We start from the raw sequence: 22,263 nt of genomic DNA, 5'->3' as shown, positions 1-22,263 counted from the left end.
TGCCTGCCTCAGCTCCTCCAGTTGAGCACCGAGCGCACACCCACGACTTCTGTCCAGCAGGCAGATAATCATACATGTGACACTCCATGCAGCACACTGGATAGCCCCCCGACCCTAGGCAAGTAAGTGATGTGAAAGACCTCTGCCTGAGACCCTGGAGAACCACTGCCGGTCTGAGTAGAAAACACTAACTTTGATGGACCAAGGGTCTGATTCAGTATAAGACTGCTTTAAACAAAAAAAAAGGTCAATATTGTCAGCTCTGATCGGCAGCAGCTCTCTGGGGTCTCTGGTATGGGTGGCGCAGAGTGGTAAACTGCAAAACTGCAGTCAAAGCTCTGCTCACAACCAGAGTTCAATCCCGAAGAAGGTTGACTCAGCCTTCCATACTTCTGAGGTCGGTAAAATGAGTACCCAGCTAGCTGGAGGTAAAGTGTAGACCACTGGGGAAGGCAATGGCAAACCACCCCGTAAACATAGTCTGCCTAGTAAACGTTGTGATGTGACATCACCCCACAGGTAAGTAATGACCTGGTGCTTGCACAGGGGACTACCTTTACCTTTTTACTACTTGATCCTTTTATCTGGAGATGCCAGGGATTGAACCGGAGACCTCTTCTATGCTAAGCAGATGCTCTACCACACAACCATGGCTCATCTCAGGCCTCTGTCCCCCAAAAGTGAATGTATTTAGCTGCCTTCTACTTATTCGGTCCCATGGTCCATCAAGGTCACTGTTGTCTAGTCAGACAGCAGCTCTCCAGGCAGAGGTCTTTCAACTATTATTTGACTTTTTTTAACTTGAGTTGCCAGGGATTGAACCTGGGACCTTCTACATGCAAAGCTAGTACTCTACCACTGAGCCACAGTGCCTTGCTAAATGCAGCTGCCTTCTACTGACTCAGATCATCATTCCATCAAGGCCTGTATAGTCAACTCAGACTGGCAGCTGCTGTTCAGGGTCTCAGGTGGAGGTCTTTCACATCACCTACTGCCTGATCCTTTAAACTGGAGATGCCAGCTGGGTAACCTTGGGCTAGTCACAGTTCTCTTAGAGCTCTCAGCCCCACCTACCTCACAGGGTGTCTGTTGTGGGGAGAGGTAGGGAAGGAGATTGTAAGCCAGTTTGATTCTTCCTTAAGTTGTAGAGAAAGTCAGCATATAAAAACCAACTCTTCTTCTTCTGAACCTGGGACCTTTTGCATACTGAGCAGATGCTCTACCCCTGAGCCATGGCCCCTCCCCAAGAATAATTACTAGTTATTTATGTCTGCCTTGTCTACTTTTCTAATTAAAAACTAAAAATGACACATTATCTACCCCACCCTACTGGGGTGGATCCAACTACTAAAGATTAATACACTTTGCTTAGTGAAGTGGGGCCCTGACCTGAATGGCCTAGCCTAGCCTGATCTTGTCAAATCTTAGCAGCTAAGCAGGGTCAGCCCTGGTTAGTACTTGGATGGGAGACCACCAAGGAAGTCCAGGGTTGCTACGCAGAGGCAGGCAATGGCAGACCGCCTCTGAAAGTCTCTTGCCTTGAAAACCTACAGGGTCACCCATAAGTCAGCTGAAACTTGACGGCACTTTCCCGCCACCAGGGGAGTGGCAGAACAGGAGGAGTATCCACCCCACTGAATATAAGGATTGGCCAGAGAATCTCCAAGGAATATCAGGGTCACTACGAAGAAGAAGGCAACAGCCAACCACCTTTGCTCATCTCATGCCTTGAAAACCCTATAGGGTCACTATAAGTTGGCTGTGAATTGATAGCACTTTCTACCAATATGTAGTTGCCCTAGTCTGGATGGCCCAGGCTAGCCTGATCTCGTCAGATCTCAGAAGCTAAGCAGGGCCAACCCTGGTTAGTATTTGGATTTGAGACCACCAAGGAACACCAGGTCGCTATGCAGAGACAGGCACTGGCAAACCACCTCTGCTAGTCTCTTGCCCTGAAAACTCTATGGGGTGGCCATAAGTCAGCTGCGACTTGACGGCCCTTTTCACCACCAGGGCAAAATAAGAGGAGTATCCACCCCACTGACATGTAAGGGAGGGCCAGCGAACCCAAAGGCCAGGTGCTACTTACATCGAGAGGACCTTGACGTCCATGATATCCTGCCTCAGTTCCAGGCATTTCGTGGAGTTGTAGTCAAAGGGGCCTTCATAAAATTCAAAGTACCTGGAGGGGGAAAAAAGGATTTTGAAAGACTGACAGATCGACAGCATCATCCTTGGGTGCGCACAGACAGCTCTTGTGTGGCTACAGGATGATCTCAGTGCCAGAGTTAAAGCAAAAAGTCATTCTTTGGTTCTCCAGATTTCTGCCCATTCCCATGTCGCTGTGACTCTTGGAAAACGGCACTACCTTCTGTTCAAATGCCCAAGCTACATTCAGATGTCCATTATAACAGTAGAAAAGAGCTCTTTTCTACGGCTACAGAAAGACTAACACGGCTACCCATTGTAATATAACGGTAGTGCAACATCTGAATGAACCTAACTTCTCCCTCTTTCTACCTCATGCAGCCCATGATGAAGGAACGGTGGCTTAAATAACTTTATTCATGACATACAAATGTGCATCTTAACCAAAGCTATAGTTTTCCTTCCTTCAATTGGGATCCTAAGCTAGGATTACAGCCTCGTGAAGAATTCCAGTGCGGGAGGTGGAAAACTAACTCCAGTTAAGATGCATGTTAAGTTTGGAAGTCACAGATAACTGAAGTTTGTGCCAATTCTCCATTCCTACATTGCACCCTGTGTGAGAACTGGACGTCTGAATCCAGCCCTCAAAATCCAGGTATCTTGTGTGCCATCAAGTCGCTTCCAACTTATGGTGACCCTATGAATCAATGTCCTCCAAAATGTCCTATCATTAACACCCTTGCTCAGGTCTTGCAAACTGAGGGCCGTGGCTTCCTTGATGGAATCAATCAGTCTCATGTTGGGTCTTCCTCTTTTCCTGCGGCCCTCAACTTTTCCTAGCATGACTGTCTTTTCCAGTTACTTTTGTCTTCTCAGAATGTGACCAAAGTACGATAGCCTCCATTGAGTCATTTTAGCTTCTAGGGAAAGTTCAGGCTTGATTTGATCTAGAACCCACTGATTTGTCCACTGCAGCTAACCCCAGTTAGGACTGCGTAGAAGGCAGTTGCAAACAACTTCTGACCTACTCTTACCTTGAAAAACCCTATGATGAGACAATCCAGGTGTCTTAGCAGTCCCCCAAACCCATTCCAATGAACTCAAAGTATCAACCAATGAGAATCAACCCACTGAAATGGACCAAAAACTAGTTTTGGAAAGTCTCCTCGTTGAACGAAAATTACTGAAGAACGGAACACAGAATTCCGCGACAATACAGAAACGGACCTGGGGAAACGCTCTTATCCTTAAAGTCCAGCGTTCCAGCAGAGAGCAGCCAGATCCTTCCGGGCGCTCATAAACGGATTGTGAAAGTGATCGCCGGTGGGTGTTGTTTGTTACCCAGTCTCTCCCTCTTGCATAATTCCCCTGAATCCCGGAGTCCAGGAGGCCCTGCTTTTGGGAGCAAGAGTGAGCAGGTCTACTCAAAAGCAAGCTCCATTTTATTCAATGGGTCTGAATCCCAGGAGAGAGTTCTTCAGGACTGCAGCCTGGGAGCTAACAGACGGGGTGCCTTTTGCGCAAGGTTTACTTATTGATTGACTGACCTGCTTCATTTATGCCATACTTTCTGGAAAAAAAAGTATTTTGGTTATTCAAAAATTCCTAGCCCCTAGCATGAAAGGAGAAACAAAACTGAGCCATTTTTGCTAGGTATCCAAGTGTGTAAATAAGTGGTTGGGGAGGCTCCCCAGAGTGGCTTACACCGTTGTCCTCTCCTCCATTTTGTCCTCGCAACAACCCTGTAAGGTAGGTCAGGCTGAGAGTCTATGACTTGCTCAAGGTCACCTAGTCAGCTTCCACGGCAGAGGGAGATTTGAACCTGGGTCTCCCCGATCTTAGTCCAACATCCTTACCACTACACTATGCTGGATTTCCAGATTCTATCCAAGATGGAGAGGGGGGTTATATAAGGCAGCTTTGGTTAACTTTGAAAGATTATATCTGCCATTTCCCAGGCCAGGCTGCCTTCGAGTCTTACTCCAGAGGAATCCAGCTCACATTTCCCCAGCTCATCACCTGCCTGGGAATCAGGAGGGCAAGAGGCTCAGAAACCCGGCTCAGATACTGACACCAAAAGTCAGAAAGAGACTGGGGTGGGGAAATTTGGCACTAGTGGCCGATTCTAGGAGGAGATACAGATTTCCCAAGTCGCTGCAATTTTCCCCGTTGATCGTTTCCTATTTACCCAGATGGTCAGATTTTTAAAAAACTGGACGCAGCCAGAAGGGAAAGCAGCAGGAAAGATGCAAGTTTGCTTTTTAAAAGCCAAACATCCAGCATAAACATTCCACTCGGGGTTGCCAATCTCCAGGTAAGGCCTGGAGATCTCCCAGCATTACAACTCATCTCCGGACGACGGGGTAGGGTTGCTAACCTCCAGGATGTGGCTAGAGATCTCCCGCGATTACATCAGATATGCAAGTGAGAGATGTCAGGTCACCTGGACAAAATGGCCGCTTTGGAAGGTGGACTGTATGGCATTATATCCCACTGAAGTCCCTCCTCTCCCCAGACCCCACCCTCATCAGGCTCCACCCCAAAACTCTCCAGGTATTTCCCAACCCAGAGTTGGCAAATCTACTACAGAGATCGGAAGTATTTTTTCACACAACACATAGTTAAATTGTGGAACTCCCTGCCCCAGGATGTGGTGATGGCTGCCAGCTTGGAGGGCTTTAAGAGGGGAGTGGGCATATTCATGGAGAAAAGGGGTATTCATGGCTATTAGTTAGAATGGATACTAGTCATGCTGCATACCTATTCTCTCTAGTATCAGAGGAGCATGCCTATTATTTTGGGTACGGTGGAACCCAGGCAGGATGGTGCTGCTGCACTCGTCTTGTTTGTGGCTTCCTGGAGGCACCTGGTTGGCAGCTGTGTGAACAGACTGCTGGACTTGATGGGCCTTGGTCTGATCCAGCACGGCCTTTCTTATGTTCTTATGATCAGCTCCCCTGGAGAAAATGGCTGCTTTGAATAATAGAATCCTAGAGTTGGAAGGGACCACCAGGGTCATCTAGTCTAATCCCCTGCACAATGCAGGAATTTCACAACTACCTCCCCCCCGCACCCCCAGTGACCCCTACTCCATGCCCAGAAGATGGCCAAGATGCCCTCCCTCTCATCATCTGCCTAAGGTCATAGAATCAGCATTGCTGACAGATGGCCATCTAGCCTCTGCTTAAAAACCTCCAGGGAAGAAGAGTTTACCACCTCCCGAGGAAGCCTGTTCCACCGAGGAACCGCTCTAACTGTTAGAAAATTCTTCCTAATGTCTAGACGGAAACTCTTTTGATTCAATTTCAACCCGTTGGTTCTGGTCCGGCCTTCTGGGGCAACAGAAAACAACTTGGCACTCCATCTATATGACAGCCCTTCAAGTACTTGAAGATGGTCATCATGTCCCCTCTCAGTCTTCTCCTCTTCAGGCTAAACATACCCAGCTCCTTCAACCTTTCCTCATAGGACTTGGTCTCCAGACCCCTCACCATTTTTGTTGTCCTCCTCTGGACACGTTCCAGCTTGTCTACATCCTTCTTAAATTGCGGTGCCCAAAACTGAACACAATACTCTAGGTGAGGTCTAACCAGAGCAGAGCAAAGCGATACCATCACTTTGCGTGACCTGGACACTATACTTCTGTTGATGCAGCCCAAGACCGCATTTGCCTTTTTAGCTACCACATCACACTGCTGACTCCTGTTCAATGTTTGGTTTACTGAGACCCCAAGATCCTTTTCGCACAAGTCTCCCCCATCCTATAATTATGCATTTGATTTTTCCTACGTAAATGCAGAACTTTACATTTATCTTTGAGGAAGAGGATTTTATTAGTTTTAGTTTTGAAGGGTGGATTCGGTGGGATTATACCCTGCCGAAGTGGGTAACCCTAATTTGAGGAAATAAAAATTCAGAAGGAATCAACTGGGCTTCATTCTGAGCACTTTGTTCCGAGAGAACCAGTCCTGTGAAATCTAAATCTGTCTGGGCTTAGACTGCTGTAACTCTGCATGGGACTGCACTAAAAAATTCCACCAGAAGGACCTAAAATTTGGGCCAGGCTTCCAGCATATGACATGTACCTTCCATAGAGGGCAAGCCCTGCCTCCCAAAATACCTCTGTTTGCAAACTGAATACTATTTTCTAGTGCTGAAATTCAGGATACCAGCTTTCAGTTGGGACCTGGGGATCCCCCAGAATTAGAGTTCATCTCCAGACTACAGAACTCTAATCTGGAGTTTGATTCCCCACTGGGTTTGATTCCCCACTCCTCCACACGAGCGGCGGACTCTAATCTGGAGGAATGGGTTTGATTCCTCACTCCTTCCCCCGAGCAGTAGACTCTAATCTGGTGAACCGGGTTGGTTTCTCCGCTCCTCCACATGAAGCCTGCTGGGTGATGTTGGGTTAGTCACAGTTCTCCCCGAACTTTCTCAGCCCCACCTACCTCACAGGGTGTCTGTTGTGGGGAGAGGAAGGAAATTATAAGCCACTTTGAGACTCCTTAAAACAGGGGTGGGGAACCTTTTTTCTGCCAAGGGCCATTTGGATATTTACAACATCATTTGCGGGCCATACAAAATTATCAACTTAAAAATTAGCCGACCAAGCCCCAAGCACGCAGCTGCCCAAGATGACCCCCCCCCCGGGGGCCGGGCAAGCAGGCAGGCATCCAACCGGTGGTGCACTCAGGGGGGGAAAGGTTCCTTGTCTCAGCAAAACAAACTCACATCCACCTTGAATAGAGGCTATTCCTGTCTGCGGGAGGGGGCGGATCACCAATCTTAGATCCTTCTGAGCTAGAGAACTGCCAGGACCCACGAAGGGCCAGACCAAATGATTTCGGCCCCCAGGCCTGACATTCCCCACCCCTGCCTTAAAAGGTAGAGGAAATTGGCATATAAACTCTTCTTCCTCCTCCTCCTCCTGATCCAGCTCTCAGCCTACGGAGATCTAGACGGAGATCTAAACTCGCCTGGGTTCTGTGCTACCTAAATTCGACATCGATTAATTCCATGTGAAGGGGGTGTTGAAGAACACTGCTTAATTGCCATGTAGCTAACCAGCCACCCTTTCCTTTTTCAGCTTTTCCCGGCCCCCTGCTTCCTTTGCAACTGACTAGCGCAGACAGCTTGTCAACGTGCGGGAAGGCCTCTCTCTTCCAAGACGCAGCGGGCAGGACTGCCCTTGGAAAAAGCTTCCTGAGCGTCTTCTTCCCTGCAAAGTGCGGTTCTGGCATCTTTGAACTCCTCTAGATGTTGTAATTACCTGCAGCAGCAGCAGCAAACCTTTAAGCTACAGAAATGGTCAAAATCAGTAGCAGGTAGGAAATCTGCCCTCCCTGTTTGTCTTCACTGGTCTACTGCATCAACAAAACATTCATTTAAGCAGCAGCAGTTCATTAGAAGAAGGAGGAGGAGTTGGTTTTTATACCCTGCTTTGCTCTACTGAAACCAGTCTCAAACCAGTTTACAATCGCCTTCCCTTCCCCTCTCCACAGTAGCCACCCTGTCAGGTAGGCAGGGCTGAGAAAGTTCGGAGAGAGCCGTGACTAGCCCAAAGTCGCCCGACAGGCTTCATGGGGAGAAGTGGGGAATCAAACCTGGTTCTCCAGATTAGAGGTCGCTGCTCATGTGTAGGAGTGGGGAATCCAACCCGGTTCTTCAGATTAGAGTCTGCCGCTCTTAACCACTACAGCAGGGGTGGGGAACCTTTTTTCTGCCAAGGGCCATTTGGATATTTATAACATCATTCGGGGGCCGTACAAAATTATCAACTTAAAAATTAGCCTGCTATATTTGGTCAAACATTTAGCCAAGAGGCACAACCGGAGACGGCTTCGAGTGTCTGCCACATAGAGCGACTGGCTTTTGAGCTCTGCTGTCCCCAGCTGGGCCCAAGAGATTCAGGCAGGGCAGCATCCTTCTGAGCTAGAGATCTGCCAGGACCCATGAAGGGCCAGACCAAATGATTTTGAGGGCCTTATACGGCCCCCGGGCCTGACGTTCCCCACCCCTGCACTACAGCAACTGCTTGGAGAGATCTCAGGAGTACTGATAATGGCACAGTCACTGGCCAATCTGTGCCTTCCACAGTGAGTTCTCCCCCACCCCTTTCTCTACCACTTAAGGGAGACTCAAACCGGCTTACAATCTCCTTCCCTCCCCCTCCCCACAACAGACACCCTGTGAGGTAGGTGGGGCTGTGAGAGCTCTTAATAGAACTGTAACTCGGGGAAGGCACTGGCAAACCACCCCGTAAACAAAGTCTGCCTAGTAAATGTCGGGATGTGACGTCACCCCACGGGTCAGTAATGACCCGGTGCTTGCACAGGGGACCTTTACCTTTACCTTTTTAACTTGCCCAAGGTCACCCAGCTGGCTTCGTGTGGAGGAGTGGGGAAACACATCCAGTTCACCAGATTAGCCTCTGCCGCTCATGTGGAGGAGCGGGGAATCAAACCCGGTTCTCCAGATCAGAGTCCACCGCTCCAAACCACCGCTCTTGACCATGACACCACGCTGGCTCTAGTGGTGAGGGCATCGGGAATGTGACTCAGCTTCGCTCCTGATTGGACGGTTCCCTCTGCCAAGGGTCTGTTGGCTGCCGCAACTGGAGCCAAACGTTGCGCTCAGACACAGAAAACAGCAGGAAAACAAAAACCACCGTCTTAGCTGTTACAACATGGTCCTTATGTTCCCTGCCTGCTGATGACTGCCCTAAAGTCACCTTGCTGAATGCCTCATGCTCAGGATGATTTCCATAGCAAGAGGCTTATAGCATGGTATGTCCGGGACTAGAGTTTCACCGCGGGCTGAAGCGAAAACGGGCCGGCTTGCAAAAAGGGTCCGAGGTTGTCCTCTCTGACCAAATGCCTCTAGGCACCTCTGGCAAAAAGACAAAGCCTGACAACAGTTTTGTGCAATTTTCCTCCCCCCCCCTCCCAAAAAACCGGCTACTCTAAGGGAGATTGAGACTGGGAAAAGCAGCCATGAAGGAGCTAGAGAAGATTCTGAAGTGTAAGGATGTGTCACCAGCCACCAAGATTAAGTTAATTCATGTCATCGTATTTCCTATTACTATGTATGGGTTTGAGAGCTGTACATTGAAAAACGCTGACAGGAAGAAAGTAGATTCCTTTGAGATGTGGTGTTGGAGGAGAGGGTTACGGATACCCTGGACTGCCAAAAAACCAATCAGTGGGTTATAGATCAAATCAAGCCTGAACTGACCCTAGAAGCTAAAATGACTAAACTGAGGCTGTCGTACTTTGGTCACATTATGAGAAGACAAGAGTCACTGGAAAAGACAGTCATGCTAGGAAAAGTTGAGGGCAGCAGGAAAAGAGGAAGACCCAGCAGGAGATGGATTGACTCAATAAAGGAAGCCAAGGCCCTCAGTTTGCAAGACCTGAGCAAGGCGGTCAAAGATAGGACATTTTGGAGGACTTTGATTCATAGGGTCGCCATGAGCTGGAAGCGACTTGACAGCACTTAACACACACACACAAGGGATATCTGACATACAAAACACTGAAGCTGCTTTATATTGAATCAGACCCCTTGGTCCATCAAGTACTGACTACCCAGAGGCATTTTATACAGGGACGTTTCCCCGCAATCACCACTGCCGACTGCTACGGGGCTTCCTTTTGATTATGCATGCCTTTTCGGCCCATCAGCGGTCGCCTTGCTCTCCCCACACGTCTTGCCCACATTTTCCAGATTCTGGCTAAAACAGCATCTGGAAAACACAGGCCAAATGCGCAGGGAGAGCGAGGCGACCTCTGACAGGTGGAAAAAGCATGCATAATCCAAAGGAAGCCCCGAAGCAGTCAGTATGGGTGACAGCAGGGAAACGTCCCTGCATAAAAGGCCAGACAGGCAGCGGCTCTCAAGGATCCTAGGCAGAGATCAGGGATTGAACCTGGGATGTTCTGCGTGCAAAGCAGATGCTCTACCACTAAGCCATAGTCCCTCGCTTGCTAGGGAGTCAATCTGTTCTTTCTTTCATTATCACTATACTGGGTATATTCAGTTGTATGACCTTGGCTCTAGTTAACCTTAGATTTGCATCTCCTTATCTTCATTACAGTGACCAGGATCTCTCTTTCCAACTGCTGGTCCTTATTCTCACAAGGACACATAAATCTGCTTTATGCTGATTCAGACCATCAGTCCATCAAGGTCAGGCTTGTCTACTCAGACTGGCAGCTGCTCTTCGGGGTCTGAGCCAGAGGTCTTTCACATCATCTGCTACCTGGTCCTCTTAACTGGAGATGCCGGGGATTGAATCTGGGACTTTCTGCCTGCCAAGCATGTGCTTTACCAATGAGCCATTGAGGTCTTTCACATCATCTTCTACCTGGTCCTTTTAACTGGATATGCCAGGGATTGAACCTGGGATCTTCTGCCTGCCAAGCAGAAGCTGTGAGGTAGGTGGGGCTGAGAGAGTGTGACTAGGCAAAGGTCACCCACCTGGCTTCATGTGGAGGAGTGGGGAAACAAACCCAGTTCACCAGATTAGAGTCCGCCGCTCATGTGGAGGAGTGGGGAACCAAACCTGGTTCTCCAGATCAGAGCCCACCGTGCCAAACCACCGCTCTTAACCACTACACTATGCTGGCTTATGATGAGGATGATGTTTCTTTAAGGAGGTGGAAGGGACAGCTGGTGAAGTCAGAAGGTAGGAAGGAGAAAAGAAATGGGATGATCCAAGTGAGCCTTTTGGAGAGAGACATGCGCAACCAGGTGGCAGATCCTACATGGCCACAGCGCAGCATCCCAGCAACAGGCTGTGGCTCAGTGGCAAAGCCAGCATTTGGCTTGTGAAGCATCACAGGTTCTACCTCCAGGCCCTCCAGTTCAAAGGGGTCTCCGGGCAGGAGATCTACACAGACAGCTGCCGGCCAGATTAGGTAACACTGGACGGATCAACAGTCCGAGCTTCTTACATTCCTGAGTTCAGTCCTGAAATAGGCAGGGGCAAACTCGCAGCTCTTCCGGCTCATGCTAGTTTTTGTAGGCCGAGAAGGGGAAAGACTTTTCACAAGATGACTACGGAAGGTTGAAAGGATCTTTTTTTAAAAATTAATTTGTTATTGTATAAAATATAGAGGGATACAAAAGGAAAAAGGGGGAAATATAATCATCTACTTATAGTTAAGAAGCTAAAGATAGAAGTTCTAATGCGACTCCAGCTGATGACATTACATTTCATTGCTTGGGCAGCTTTCTCAGATAATATATTTGAGAACTAATTGCTATCTATGTATGGTTGAATACCCATCCGAATAGTTAAAACTAAAATTACATTGTGATACCACTAGTTATTATTTAGTTTTCCACTGTCTATTTATTGTTAATGAACCCCAAGGTAATCATTAAAAAGGTTTCCATTTCTCATTATGCTGTTCAAACGTTAAATGGTTAATTGTGTTTATCATGTTAGTCATTTTTGCCATAGTATTCTATTAGTTTATCCTTCCATTCTTCTGAGTCCGGGATGAGCGGTTGCTTCCGTTTCCTCGCCAAACGAGGAAAGGTTGAAAGGATCTTGTCGTGGTGCCATCCACAGGCATCACACAACCAGTGGAGAAACTGGCGAACAGGAAGACGCTGGGAAGGGTGAATAAACAGGGAATCGGGTTGCCTGCTGAGCCGACAACCAGATGGGAGCTCTCCCGTGACTGATATTGGGAATTTACCAGTCACCTGGCAGGGGCTCCATACGACGGATAAACCGTCCCCTGCATTCGCCTGCCAGGCACCTGCTGCCCTTAATAATATTTATGATTTGAAGAGTGTTTTTCTGAAGGCCTTGGAGCATTTCAAGCCCGTGTTATGGCCAGATGGGGTCCATGCTACAGAAGGCAAGGCTGTGGTTTTTCTTAAGGCCACCGAACATATTTGTGATTTTGAGAATGTCTGAACTGGAGACAAAGGACCTAGATCAGGGATCCCTAACATGGTACCTGTGGGCGCCATGGTGCGCGCCACCTTCCCTGCCGCTCGTCAAGTGTTTTTAGCAGGTGGGCGGGGCCAGGAGGGGCCTCTGCCAAGCCAGGCTTATAATTGGCCATTGGAGATTTGATAGGCAGATTTTTACAAACGCTGCTTTGGCAGCAGCTGCTACAATGATCTTCACTGTGGCCATTTGTGCAGGGTCGATTCTGCTCCTCGCTCAGAGCTGATTTTTTAAATCTGACCTTAAAAATGCCTATTCACGGTCCCGATGCAAGAGGAGAAAGTCAAACAAATTCCACCCCTCCTACTCGCCTGCTCCTTCGTTTGCATAGCCATTAGCAATCGTCCTTTGCATAGCTAAGCTGTGGCTGTGTTTCTTCATGTTTCCTTGAGTGGATGCTTTGAGGCGGGGGTGGAGCAAAGAAAAAAGGTCATGTTAAAGGGGCTCTTAAGAAATGTGAAGCAGGTATGTGCTGGCTTCGCCGTGACATCTGGAATGATGGTTCAGCGTGAATAAAAAAATATGTGGGGCACTTTGGCCTGGAACGCGCTGCTAATTACCGAGCATAAACGACCTATGTGACCGAAGGCAAGCTGCAACAGCCATTTTTTGTAGCCCACCTCCTGCCCCTAACCCTCTACCTGGTGCCCAATCTGTTCCATTTTGGCATTTGCTGGTTTTGGGGAAAGAGGGGGTCTGTCATTTCACGCCACCTTTTCTCGCCTGCTCTGAATTTTTACAGCTGCTTTTTAACCAGCTCAGTTTTTGATGCTATTTTATGCTTCTCTGATTTTATGGTGTTCTGTGATTTTTTAAAAAAATACATATTTGGAAGCCACCTCCAACAAGTTCTTGGAGACAGAGTGGTCTGATCATAATCAATAAACAAACCCTAACCTGCCATGCACCGAAACCAAATGGCCTGCCAGGATTCCTCCAAGCTTGCCTGCGTGGTGCAGTGGTTAAGAGCAGCAGACTCTAATCTGGAGAACCAGGTTTGATTCCCCGCTCCGCCACATGAGCAGCGGATTCTAATCTGGAGAACCAGGTTCGATTCCTCGCTCCGCCACATGAAGTCTGCTGGGTGACCTTGGGCTAGTCACAGTTCTCTCCTAACTTTCTCAGCCAGGTAACTGTAGTGGTTAGGAACGGTGGTTTGGAACGGTGGACTCTGATCTGGAGAACCAGGTTTGATTCCCCGCTTCTCCACATGAGCAGCAGACGCTAATCTGGTGAACCGGGTTGATTTCCCCACTCCTACACATGATTCCAGCTGGGTGACCTTGGGCTAGTCACAGCTCTCTTAGAGCTCTCTCAGCCCCACCTACCTGTTGTGGGGAGGGGAGGGGAAGGTGACTGAAAGCCAGTTTGATTCTTCTTTAAGTGGTAGAGAAAGTCGGCATATAAAAACCAACTCTTCTTTTTCTATCTCACAAGGTGTCTGTTGTGGGGAGAGGAAGGGAAGGAGTTTGGAAGCTGGTTTGATTCTCCTTAAAAGGTAGAGAAAATCGGGGTAGAAAAACCAACTCTTCTTCGGCTATTCTGCAGCTCAAATGAACAGCAAACGTGAACGATTTTTGGTACTTTGCGGCCAACAAATGATGGGGCTCAATCCGGAAACGCCTGCTCCTGGCCAGCCTAATTTTCCTACCACTTGCATCAGCGACAGTCCCCCACCGCTGCGTGGCTGTCAGAAGGTTTCATGCCGCATGGAGCAGCCTTTTCGTTAGCTCTGCCAGCGTGCAACTCGCAAATCCTGGCAAGATCAGAAGTCGGGCAGAAATCAAGGGGAGGCGAGAGATGAGAAGCCAGCTCCCTCCCCGGCAAAGGCGTGTTTTTGCCCCCTTGGAAGACAGCAGATTTTCTAAAATGAGGGAGATCAAGGGATTCCAAGATGAAAGGGAATCGGCAAGGACAAAAGAAGATTAGGAAGAGCGTGTGGAGTGTGAGCTGGAAAAACCACGGAGGCACCAAGCAGCTAAAACAGGGGTGGGGAACGTGGGGGGGCGTTTAAGGCCCGCGAAATCATTTGGTCTGGCCCTTCGCGGATCCTGGCAGATCTCTAGCTCAGAAGGATCTAAGATCGGCGATCCGCCCCCTCCCGCGGACAGAAATAGCCTCTATTCAAGGCGGATGTGAGTTTGTTTTGCCGAGAAAAGGAACCTTCTTTTCCCCCTTGCAGAAGAGTCCTTAGCTATGGAGCTGCTAGGACTGCCCAAGAAACTGTGTTAACCCTTTCCCACCCGGGCCGTGGAGAAATGTATTATCTCTGTACAAGAGGGCTGGGGGCGGAAGTGGTGACAATGGAGGGATTAAAGGGGACAGAGCCAGAATGCGGGGTGTGTGTGTGTGTGGGTGTGTGTGTGTGTGTGTGTGTGTGGGTGCGTTCTTAGCCAGTGTGTCTTCATTTCATCCCTGCAGGGGGAGGTAGCAGGAGCTGGCTGTAGAATCCGGCCCCAACCATGCAGAGCAGGAGCAACTCCGGCATGTGGCTGGACAGCTATGCCTGGCTGGTGCAACAGACCATCCTGTGCCACCAGGTGGGTGAGTGTGCCACCGGTTGGATGCCTGCCTGCTTGCCCGCACCGGGGGGGGGTCATCTGGGGCAGCTGCCTGCTTGGGGCTTGGTCGATTAATTTTTAAGTTGATAATTTTGTATGGCCTGCAAATGATGTCATAAATATCCAAATGGCCCTTGGCGGAAAAAAGGTTCCCCACTCCTGAGCAAAAATATCAAGCAGCCGTTCAAGTATTGGCCACTGGAAAAGACCCGGTATCGGGATTCAACCCTGCCATGTAACCCAAAATGCACACTGCAGAGTTCTCAGGAACTCATTTCCTCTCCACGAAGAAACCTGGGAACTGTAGTTTGGCAAAGGGAGCAGTCGCTAGGGATGTCTAAAAGTATTCTCAGCACCCTTGCTAAAACTATAGTTCCCAGGATCCGGTAGATGAAGGCATAACACTTGGGCTGTAGCCCTTTTTCGTAGTGATGATATACGGGATAAGGTGAAGGCTGCAGAAAATTCAGACTGCAGAGTTCTCCGGAGGGGGCAGCCTGCTTCTTGCATGGCGCAGCGGTTACAGTGCCAGAGGAGAATCGGGGAGGCCCGGATTCAACTCAGGCGAACACAACCAAGGAAATGATACTACAGGCCTACCTTACAGGGCTGTGGTAAGGCTGGTAGGGATGTATGGGAAAGTGTTTTAAATAGCCTGAGAAAATACTATTAACTATTTTGGTTGTAACATAGCTTGGTTTAAGATTATAAGAAGAGCCCTGCTGGATCAGGTCATTGGTCCATCTAGTCTACCATCTTGTCTCACACAGTGGCCAACCAGTTCCTCCGGAGGGCCAACAATAGGGCACAGAGGCCAAAGCCTTCCCCTGATGTTGCCTCCTGGCATTGGGATTCAGAGGTTGACTGCCTCTGAATGCGGAGGTTCCCTTTACCACTGGTAGACCTCTCCTCCATGAATCTGTCTAATCCTTTTTTTCCGCAGCCTTCCACTTTTCCTAGCATTATTGTCTTTTCCAGTGACGCTTGTCTTCTCATAATGTGACCAAAGTTTAGTCATTTGAGCTTCTAGGGAGAGTTCAGGCTTGATTTGATGTAGAATCCACTGATTTGTCTTTTTGGCTGTCCGCGGTATCCGTAAAACTCTCCCCCAACACCACATTTCAAACAAATCAACCTTTTTCCTGCCAGCTTTTTTCATTGTCCAACTTTCACACCCATGTTTAGTAATGGGGAATACTATGGCATGAATTATCTTGAACTTGGTCGACAGCAACACATTCTTACCCTTAAGAACCTTCTCTAGCTACATTAAAACAAATTAAATATTTATCTGATACAATTTATCTGTGCCCTGACCTGGATGGCCCAGGCTAGCCTGCTCTCGTCAGATCTCAGAAGCTATGCAGGGTCAGCCCTGGTTAGTATTTGGGTGGGAGACCACCAAGGAATACCAGGGTTGCTGTGCAGAGGAAGGCACTGGCAAACCACCTCTGTTAGTCTCTTGCCATGAAAACCCCAAAAGGGGTTGCCATAAGTAGGCTGCGACTTGAAGGCCTTTTACACACACACAATTAAAAGATGTACCCAGTAAACATAATATACGTATATGGTACCAGGCCACCACATGAATCTGATCCTGGCTGGTATGGCGTAGTGTTTAGCGTTGAACACATGAAGCTGCCTTCTACTGAATCAGACTCTTGGTCCATCAAAGTCAGTATTGTCTACTCAGACCGGCAACGGGTCTCCAGGGTCTTAGGCTGAGGTCTTTCACATCATCCACTTGCCTCGTACCTTTAACTGGAGATGCCGGGGATTGAACCTGGGACCTTCTGCTTGCAAAGCAGAAGCTCTATCACTGAGCCGCAGCCCCTCCCAGCATTGGACTAAGACATGGGATGACCGGGTTCAAATCCCTCACTCAACCGTGGAAGCCTGTCAGGTGACCCTGGGCCCGTCACAGTTTCTCAGCCTAACTGACCTCACAAGGTTGTTGTTAGGGTTAAGCAGAGGAGAGGGGAACAATCTGAAAAGCCGCTTTGGGTCGCCAATCAGGGAGAAAAGCAGGATAGAAATAAAACCATGATAATTACACTGGGACAGGCCATTGGTCCATCTAGGTCAGGATTGCCTGCTCTGACTGGCAGCAGCTTTCCTGAATGTTGGGCACCGGCTCTTCCCAGCACTGCCGTACTTACGAAGCTTTTATCTAGAGAACGAATGCAGGCCCCTGGTCTGCCACGGCCCTCTTCCCAGATCACGCCCAGCCTGGTGACCACGGCCTCCCTCCGCCGTCAAGCCCCGGGTCTCAGTACCTGGTGCCTGGGTCAGTGCCGCGCTTCACAGCTCCGCCATCCGTGAAATTGAGGCTGCCGGTCCAGTTGGCCATTTCCACTCCACTCTGCCAGCTGAACTGCAGCCCACTAGCAAGAGAACGAGGCAATTGGTAGAAGAGAAGAAGAAGAGTAGGTTCTCACACCCTGCTTTTCTCTACTGGAAGGAGTCTCAAAGCGGCTTACGATCCCGATCCCTTCCCCTCACCACAGCAGGCACCTTGTGAGGTATGGGGGGCTGAGAGAGTTCGGAGAGAACTGTGACTGGCCCAAGGCCGCCCAGCAGGCTTCGTGTGGAGGGGTGGGGAAACCAACCCAGTTCACCAGGTTAGAGTCCGCTGCTCATGTGGAGGAGTGGGGGATCGAACCCGGTTCTCCAGATTAGAGTCCGCCACTCATGTGGAGGAGAGGGGAATCAAACCTGGTTCAGAGTCCGCCACTCATGTGGAAGAGCGGGGAATCAAACCCGGTTCTCCAGATTAGAGTCCGCTGCTCTTAACCACTACACCACGCTGCCTCTCACCAAGTCTATCAAGCTGGCTGGTATCGTCATGTCACTTCAAGCTGCTTCGGCCATCTGTCACACAGCACAAACAATACATTTTTCCAAAAGGTGGCAGGAACAAAAACCTCAAGGTCTATCTGCCTTATTGTTAAAGGTCAAGACGATAGTAGTTTTTCCCCACTGGAAAATTATTTTTCAGTACAGTAAACTACTCTACAAAATCTGCTCCCCCCTTATTTTTAGCTTACCTCGAAGGGTTTGGATTGGTGATATATACTTTTGGACTTGATGGGTCTTGGTCTGATCCAGCATGGCTTTTCTTAGGTTCTTATGTACCCTCTGAAACTATCCTAAGCAGAGTTATACCCTGTTAAGCCTTCTGACTTCAGTAGCCATAGAAGAGGGTAACTCTGCTTAGGACAGCACTGTAAAGCACTATATTGACGTTATCTATTCATATTGGTAAACAGCTTCATGTGTCTGACTCAGTAAAAGAACATAAGAAAAGCCCTGCTGGATCAGATCAAGGTCCATCAAGTCCAGCAGTCTGTTCACACGGTGGCCAACCAAGTGCCTCTAGAAAGCCCACAAGCAAGTTGACTGCGGCAGCATTGTCCTGCCTGTGTTCCACAGCACCTAACATAATAGGCATGCTCCTCTGATTTTGGAGATAATAGGTATGCATCATGACCAGTATCCATTTTGACTAGTAGCCATGGATAGCCCTATCTTCCATGAACATGTCCGCTCCCCTCTTAGAGCCTTCCATGTTATAACAATATAGGAAGGTCATTCAGCATCAGACCAAGGCCCATCAAGTCCAGAAGTCTGTTCACACAGCGGCCAACCCGGTGCCTCCAGGAAGCCCCTAAACAAGACAACTGCAGCAGCACCATCCTGCCTGTGTCCCACAGCACCCAAATTAATAGGCATGCTCCTTTGATCATGGAGAGAATAGGGATGCATCATGACTAGTATCCATTTTAACTAGTAGCCATGAATATCCCTTTCCTCCATTAACATGTCCACTCCCCTCTTAAAGCCTTCCAAGTTGGCAGCCATCACCACATCCTGGGGCAGGGAGTTCTACAGTTTAACTCTGCGTTCTGTGAAGAAACACTTCCTTTTATCTGTTTTGAATCTCTCACCCTCCAGCTTCACATAATATATAAGACATCGGGTTCCTTTCCACATCCTTATTTGAACTTTCCACATCCTTATTTGAACTCTCTCAGACATCTGTGAGACTCCAGGGAATCCTCTCACTCTCTGCCGCCTCAACAGCAAGCATGTGAAGCCTCTCCTCATAAGACATATCCTTTCACGCACATCCGTGTCTCCCCAAATTAGTGTGTCCGGTCTTCCCTTAGAGCCCGGCCCCATAAAAGGGGGAGCGGGGTGGTCTCCTGTTGCCTTGACTGCCCGCCTACAGCTCAGAGGACACTCAGGAGAGAGTCAGGTCAAGGGCGATTGCCGAATGGAATTACCCTTCGCCGCCTCTATTTCTCCTCTTTCAAGATTGCTTTCATCCACTATCAAACCGACCCCAGATCTAGATGTATCTGCATTTGATTACCAGATACCTGAATTGGGTCAAGGTGGTGGTAAGAGGATTTCACTCAAGGGGAGCGTTAGCGCACGTCGAACTATGCTTTTCATAAGAGCGGTCACGTGTGGAGCATGGGCTGGTGTTCAATAAAGGTAAAGGTCAAGGTCCCCTGGGCAAGCACCGGGTCATTCCTGACCCATGGGGTGACGTCACATCCCGACGTTTACTAGACAGACTTTGTTTACGGGGTGGTTTGCCAGTGCCTTCCCCAGTCATCTTCCCTTTACCCTCAGCAAGCTGGGTACTCAAGCTGGTGTTCAATAGCGAATGGCAATTTGCTTTTTTATCCCGTCGGTGCTTTAGGGCCCGGGCGATGGTGCCAGTACAAAGGGGAAGCACGAAGACGAAGAGTTGGTTTTTATACCCTGCTTTTTCTCTGCCTTTAAGGCGTCTCGAACTGGCTTACAATCACATTCCCTTCATCTCCCCACAACAGGCGCCTGGTGAGGTAGGTGGGGCTGAGAGAGTTCAGAGAGAGCGCCGTGACTGGCCCGAGGTCGCCCAGCAAGCTTCGTGTGGAGCAGTGGGGAATCAAACCCGGTTCTCCAAATTAGAGTCCGCCACTCTTAACCACTACTCCAGGCTGGCTCTCAAGCTAGGAATCACTTCCTGTTGTGTGGAAGTGTAGTGGTTAAGAGCGGTGGTTTGGAGCGGTGGACTCTGATCTGGAGAACCGGGTTTGATTCCCCACTCGTCCACATGAGCGGCGGAGGCTAATCTGGTGAACTGGATTTGTTTCCCCACTCCTACACACGAAGCCAACTGGGTGACCTTGGGCCAGTCACAGCTCTCTTAGAGCTCTCTCAGCCCCACCTACCTCACAGGGTGTCTGTTGTGGGGAAGGGAAGGTGATTATAAGCCAGTTTGACTATTCTTCTTCTATAAGCCAGGCTTATGGGTTTTGAAGTAAAGGTTTGGGGTTTGGGGTTTTGAAGTAAAGGTTTATCTATTTTCTCACTGTATGTTATTTTTGTTCTTAAGCTAGTTGTAGGGGTGCTAAGTCTCCCCTGGCCATTGGTAGGGAATGGGGGGCAGGGTTGCCAGATCCAGGCTGGGAAACTGCAGGAAATTTGGGGGTGGAGTCTGGGGAGGCCAGAGACCTCTGTGGGGTATGATGCCATAGAGTCCAAAGCATCCATTTTCTCCAGGGGAGCTGATCTCTATAGTCTGGAGATGTGCTGTAATTCCGGGGGATCCCCAGGCCCCACCTGGAGGTTGGCATCCCTAGTCACTGGAAAAGACAATAATGCTAGGAAAAGCTGAAGGCAGCAGGAAAAGAAGACAACGCAGCATGAGATGGATTGACTCCGTCAAAGAAGCCGCGGCCCTCTGTTTCCCCAGGTCCTACCTGGAGGTTGGCACCCCTAGTTTTGAGGGACTTGTTTCCGGTGTGGTTTTATTAATTGCTTTTAAACAAATGGGGTTTCTTGAAAATGGGGGAAAGTCAAGTGCAGATATAAAACTAAAAGGAATGAACGCAGCCGGGGGGGCACAGGGGGTTGCTAAGGCAAAAACACCCTTGAGAGCATTATCGATTAATTTTTTTTAATTCCCCCCCCCAATAAACAACCTCCTCAAAACCAAACAAACCCTGATGAGTCAGAAGGAAATGTTCCTGCTGTTAACAAGGCCTGCCGTTTAGCTGAGATGCTGATATACGTAGCGGGATTTCTGGCGCTGGGATATTTTTCACGGCCAAAAAGACTAGCTTATAGGGAGTGATCCAACGTTGACGGTGAGTGCTTGCAAATTTCAGCAGTTTTAAATCACAGTTCAAGGGCTTGCAATCCCTTCTCCCCCCCCACACACACACACACCGTCCCCCATCACCACCTTTAAAAAAAAAAGACCCACACTCGAAAGAGCATTATGTAATACAGCCAGCAGCAGAAACGAGTGAAAGAACCGAAAAAAGCTATACGTGAATATGGGCAGCCGATGCAGGGAACCGACTCAAGATCTTAATTTCTGGACTGAAAATCAGTTCCCCCAGCACAAAATACAGCTGCAAAGCTTAAGTCATGGGCAGAGCAGATGTATCGATGCCGTCTTTTTGCCCACAAAGTACACATGAACTCACAAGGAGCTGCCTTATACAGAATCAGAGCGTCAGTCCATCAAGGTCAGGACTGCCTGCTCAGACAACTCTGGGTTCAGAAATACTTGGAAGATTTGAGTGTGGAGCCTAGGAAGGTGGGGTTTAGGGAGGCGAGAGACCTCGGTAGGGTATAATGCCATGCAGTCCGCCTTTCAAAGCAACTGTTTTCTCCAGGATAAGTTGAATAAATATACAACATGGTGCCAGCGTGATGTGGTGGTTGAGAGCGGTGGTTTGGAGCGTTGGACTCTGATCTGGAGGACCGGGTACGATTCCCCACGCCTCCACATGAGCGGGCGGATGCTAATCTGGTGAACTGGGTTTGTTTCCCCACTCTTCCACATGAAACCTGCTGGGTGACCTCGGGCTAGTCACAGCTCTGTCAGAACTCTCTCAGCCCCACCTACCTCACAGGGTGTCTGTTGTGGGGAGGGGAAGGGAAGGTGATTGTAAGCCGGTTTGATTCTTGCTTAAGTAGTAGAGAAAGTCGGCATATAAAAACCAACTCTTCTTCTTCTTAAATCAATAAGAAATTTTTGTAGTCTCGAGATCAGTTGTAATTCCAGGAGATCCTCAGTCCCCAGCTGGAGGTCGGCAACCCTACTAGGTGGACTTGGGCCTACCTCGCTTGAGTGTTGTATACCATGTATGCCTTTGAAAGAAGGGGTCCCATATGAAAGAATAATAAAGCCACCAGCGCCCCTGAGTAGTGTTGTCAACCTCCAGGTGACACCTGGAGTTCTCCTGGTATGACAAAGTCCATGGTATACCATGGAGTCTAGGTCAGGGGTGTCGAACTCATTTGTTATGAGGGCCAGATATGACACAAATGCTACTTGGTGGGGCCGGCCCACGCCCCACTAACCCAGGTCAAAAGTGGGGGAGTGGCTGCCTTGGCTAGCTTGCGAGTCAGATAAAAGCTCTTAAGGGGCTGGATCCAACCTGCGGGCCGCATGTTTGATACCCTTGCCTACACCAGCGTGCTGCAGTGGTTGAGAGCGATGGTTTGGAGCCGTGGACTCTGATCTGGAGAGCAGGGTTGGATTCCCCACTCCTCCACATGAGTGGCAGAGGCTAA

At 49.0% G+C, this 22,263-nt stretch overlaps 1 protein-coding gene across 2 annotated transcripts in view; it reads right to left on the bottom strand.

Moving 5' to 3' along the window:
- ST8SIA5 (ST8 alpha-N-acetyl-neuraminide alpha-2,8-sialyltransferase 5) overlaps positions 1-22,263 on the bottom strand; it is a 51,889-nt gene that overhangs the window by 17,503 nt on the left and 12,123 nt on the right. The window contains exons 2-3 of one of the 2 annotated variants that reach the window (XM_056848856.1): positions 16,956-17,063; positions 2,090-2,182 (exon numbers count right to left, since the gene is read on the bottom strand). In XM_056848856.1, coding sequence (XP_056704834.1) covers positions 2,090-2,182; positions 16,956-17,063 — 201 coding nt within the window. The remainder of the gene's footprint in view (positions 1-2,089; positions 2,183-16,955; positions 17,064-22,263) is intronic. The other variant, XM_056848857.1, reaches the window with a different exon arrangement.

Source organism: Euleptes europaea, chromosome 4, assembly GCF_029931775.1.
Source record: "Euleptes europaea isolate rEulEur1 chromosome 4, rEulEur1.hap1, whole genome shotgun sequence".
In the NCBI taxonomy this organism is placed as follows: Eukaryota; Metazoa; Chordata; class Lepidosauria; order Squamata; family Sphaerodactylidae; genus Euleptes; species Euleptes europaea.
Note: the sequence above shows the minus strand (reverse complement) of the source record. Positions and strands in the feature narration are given on the sequence as shown.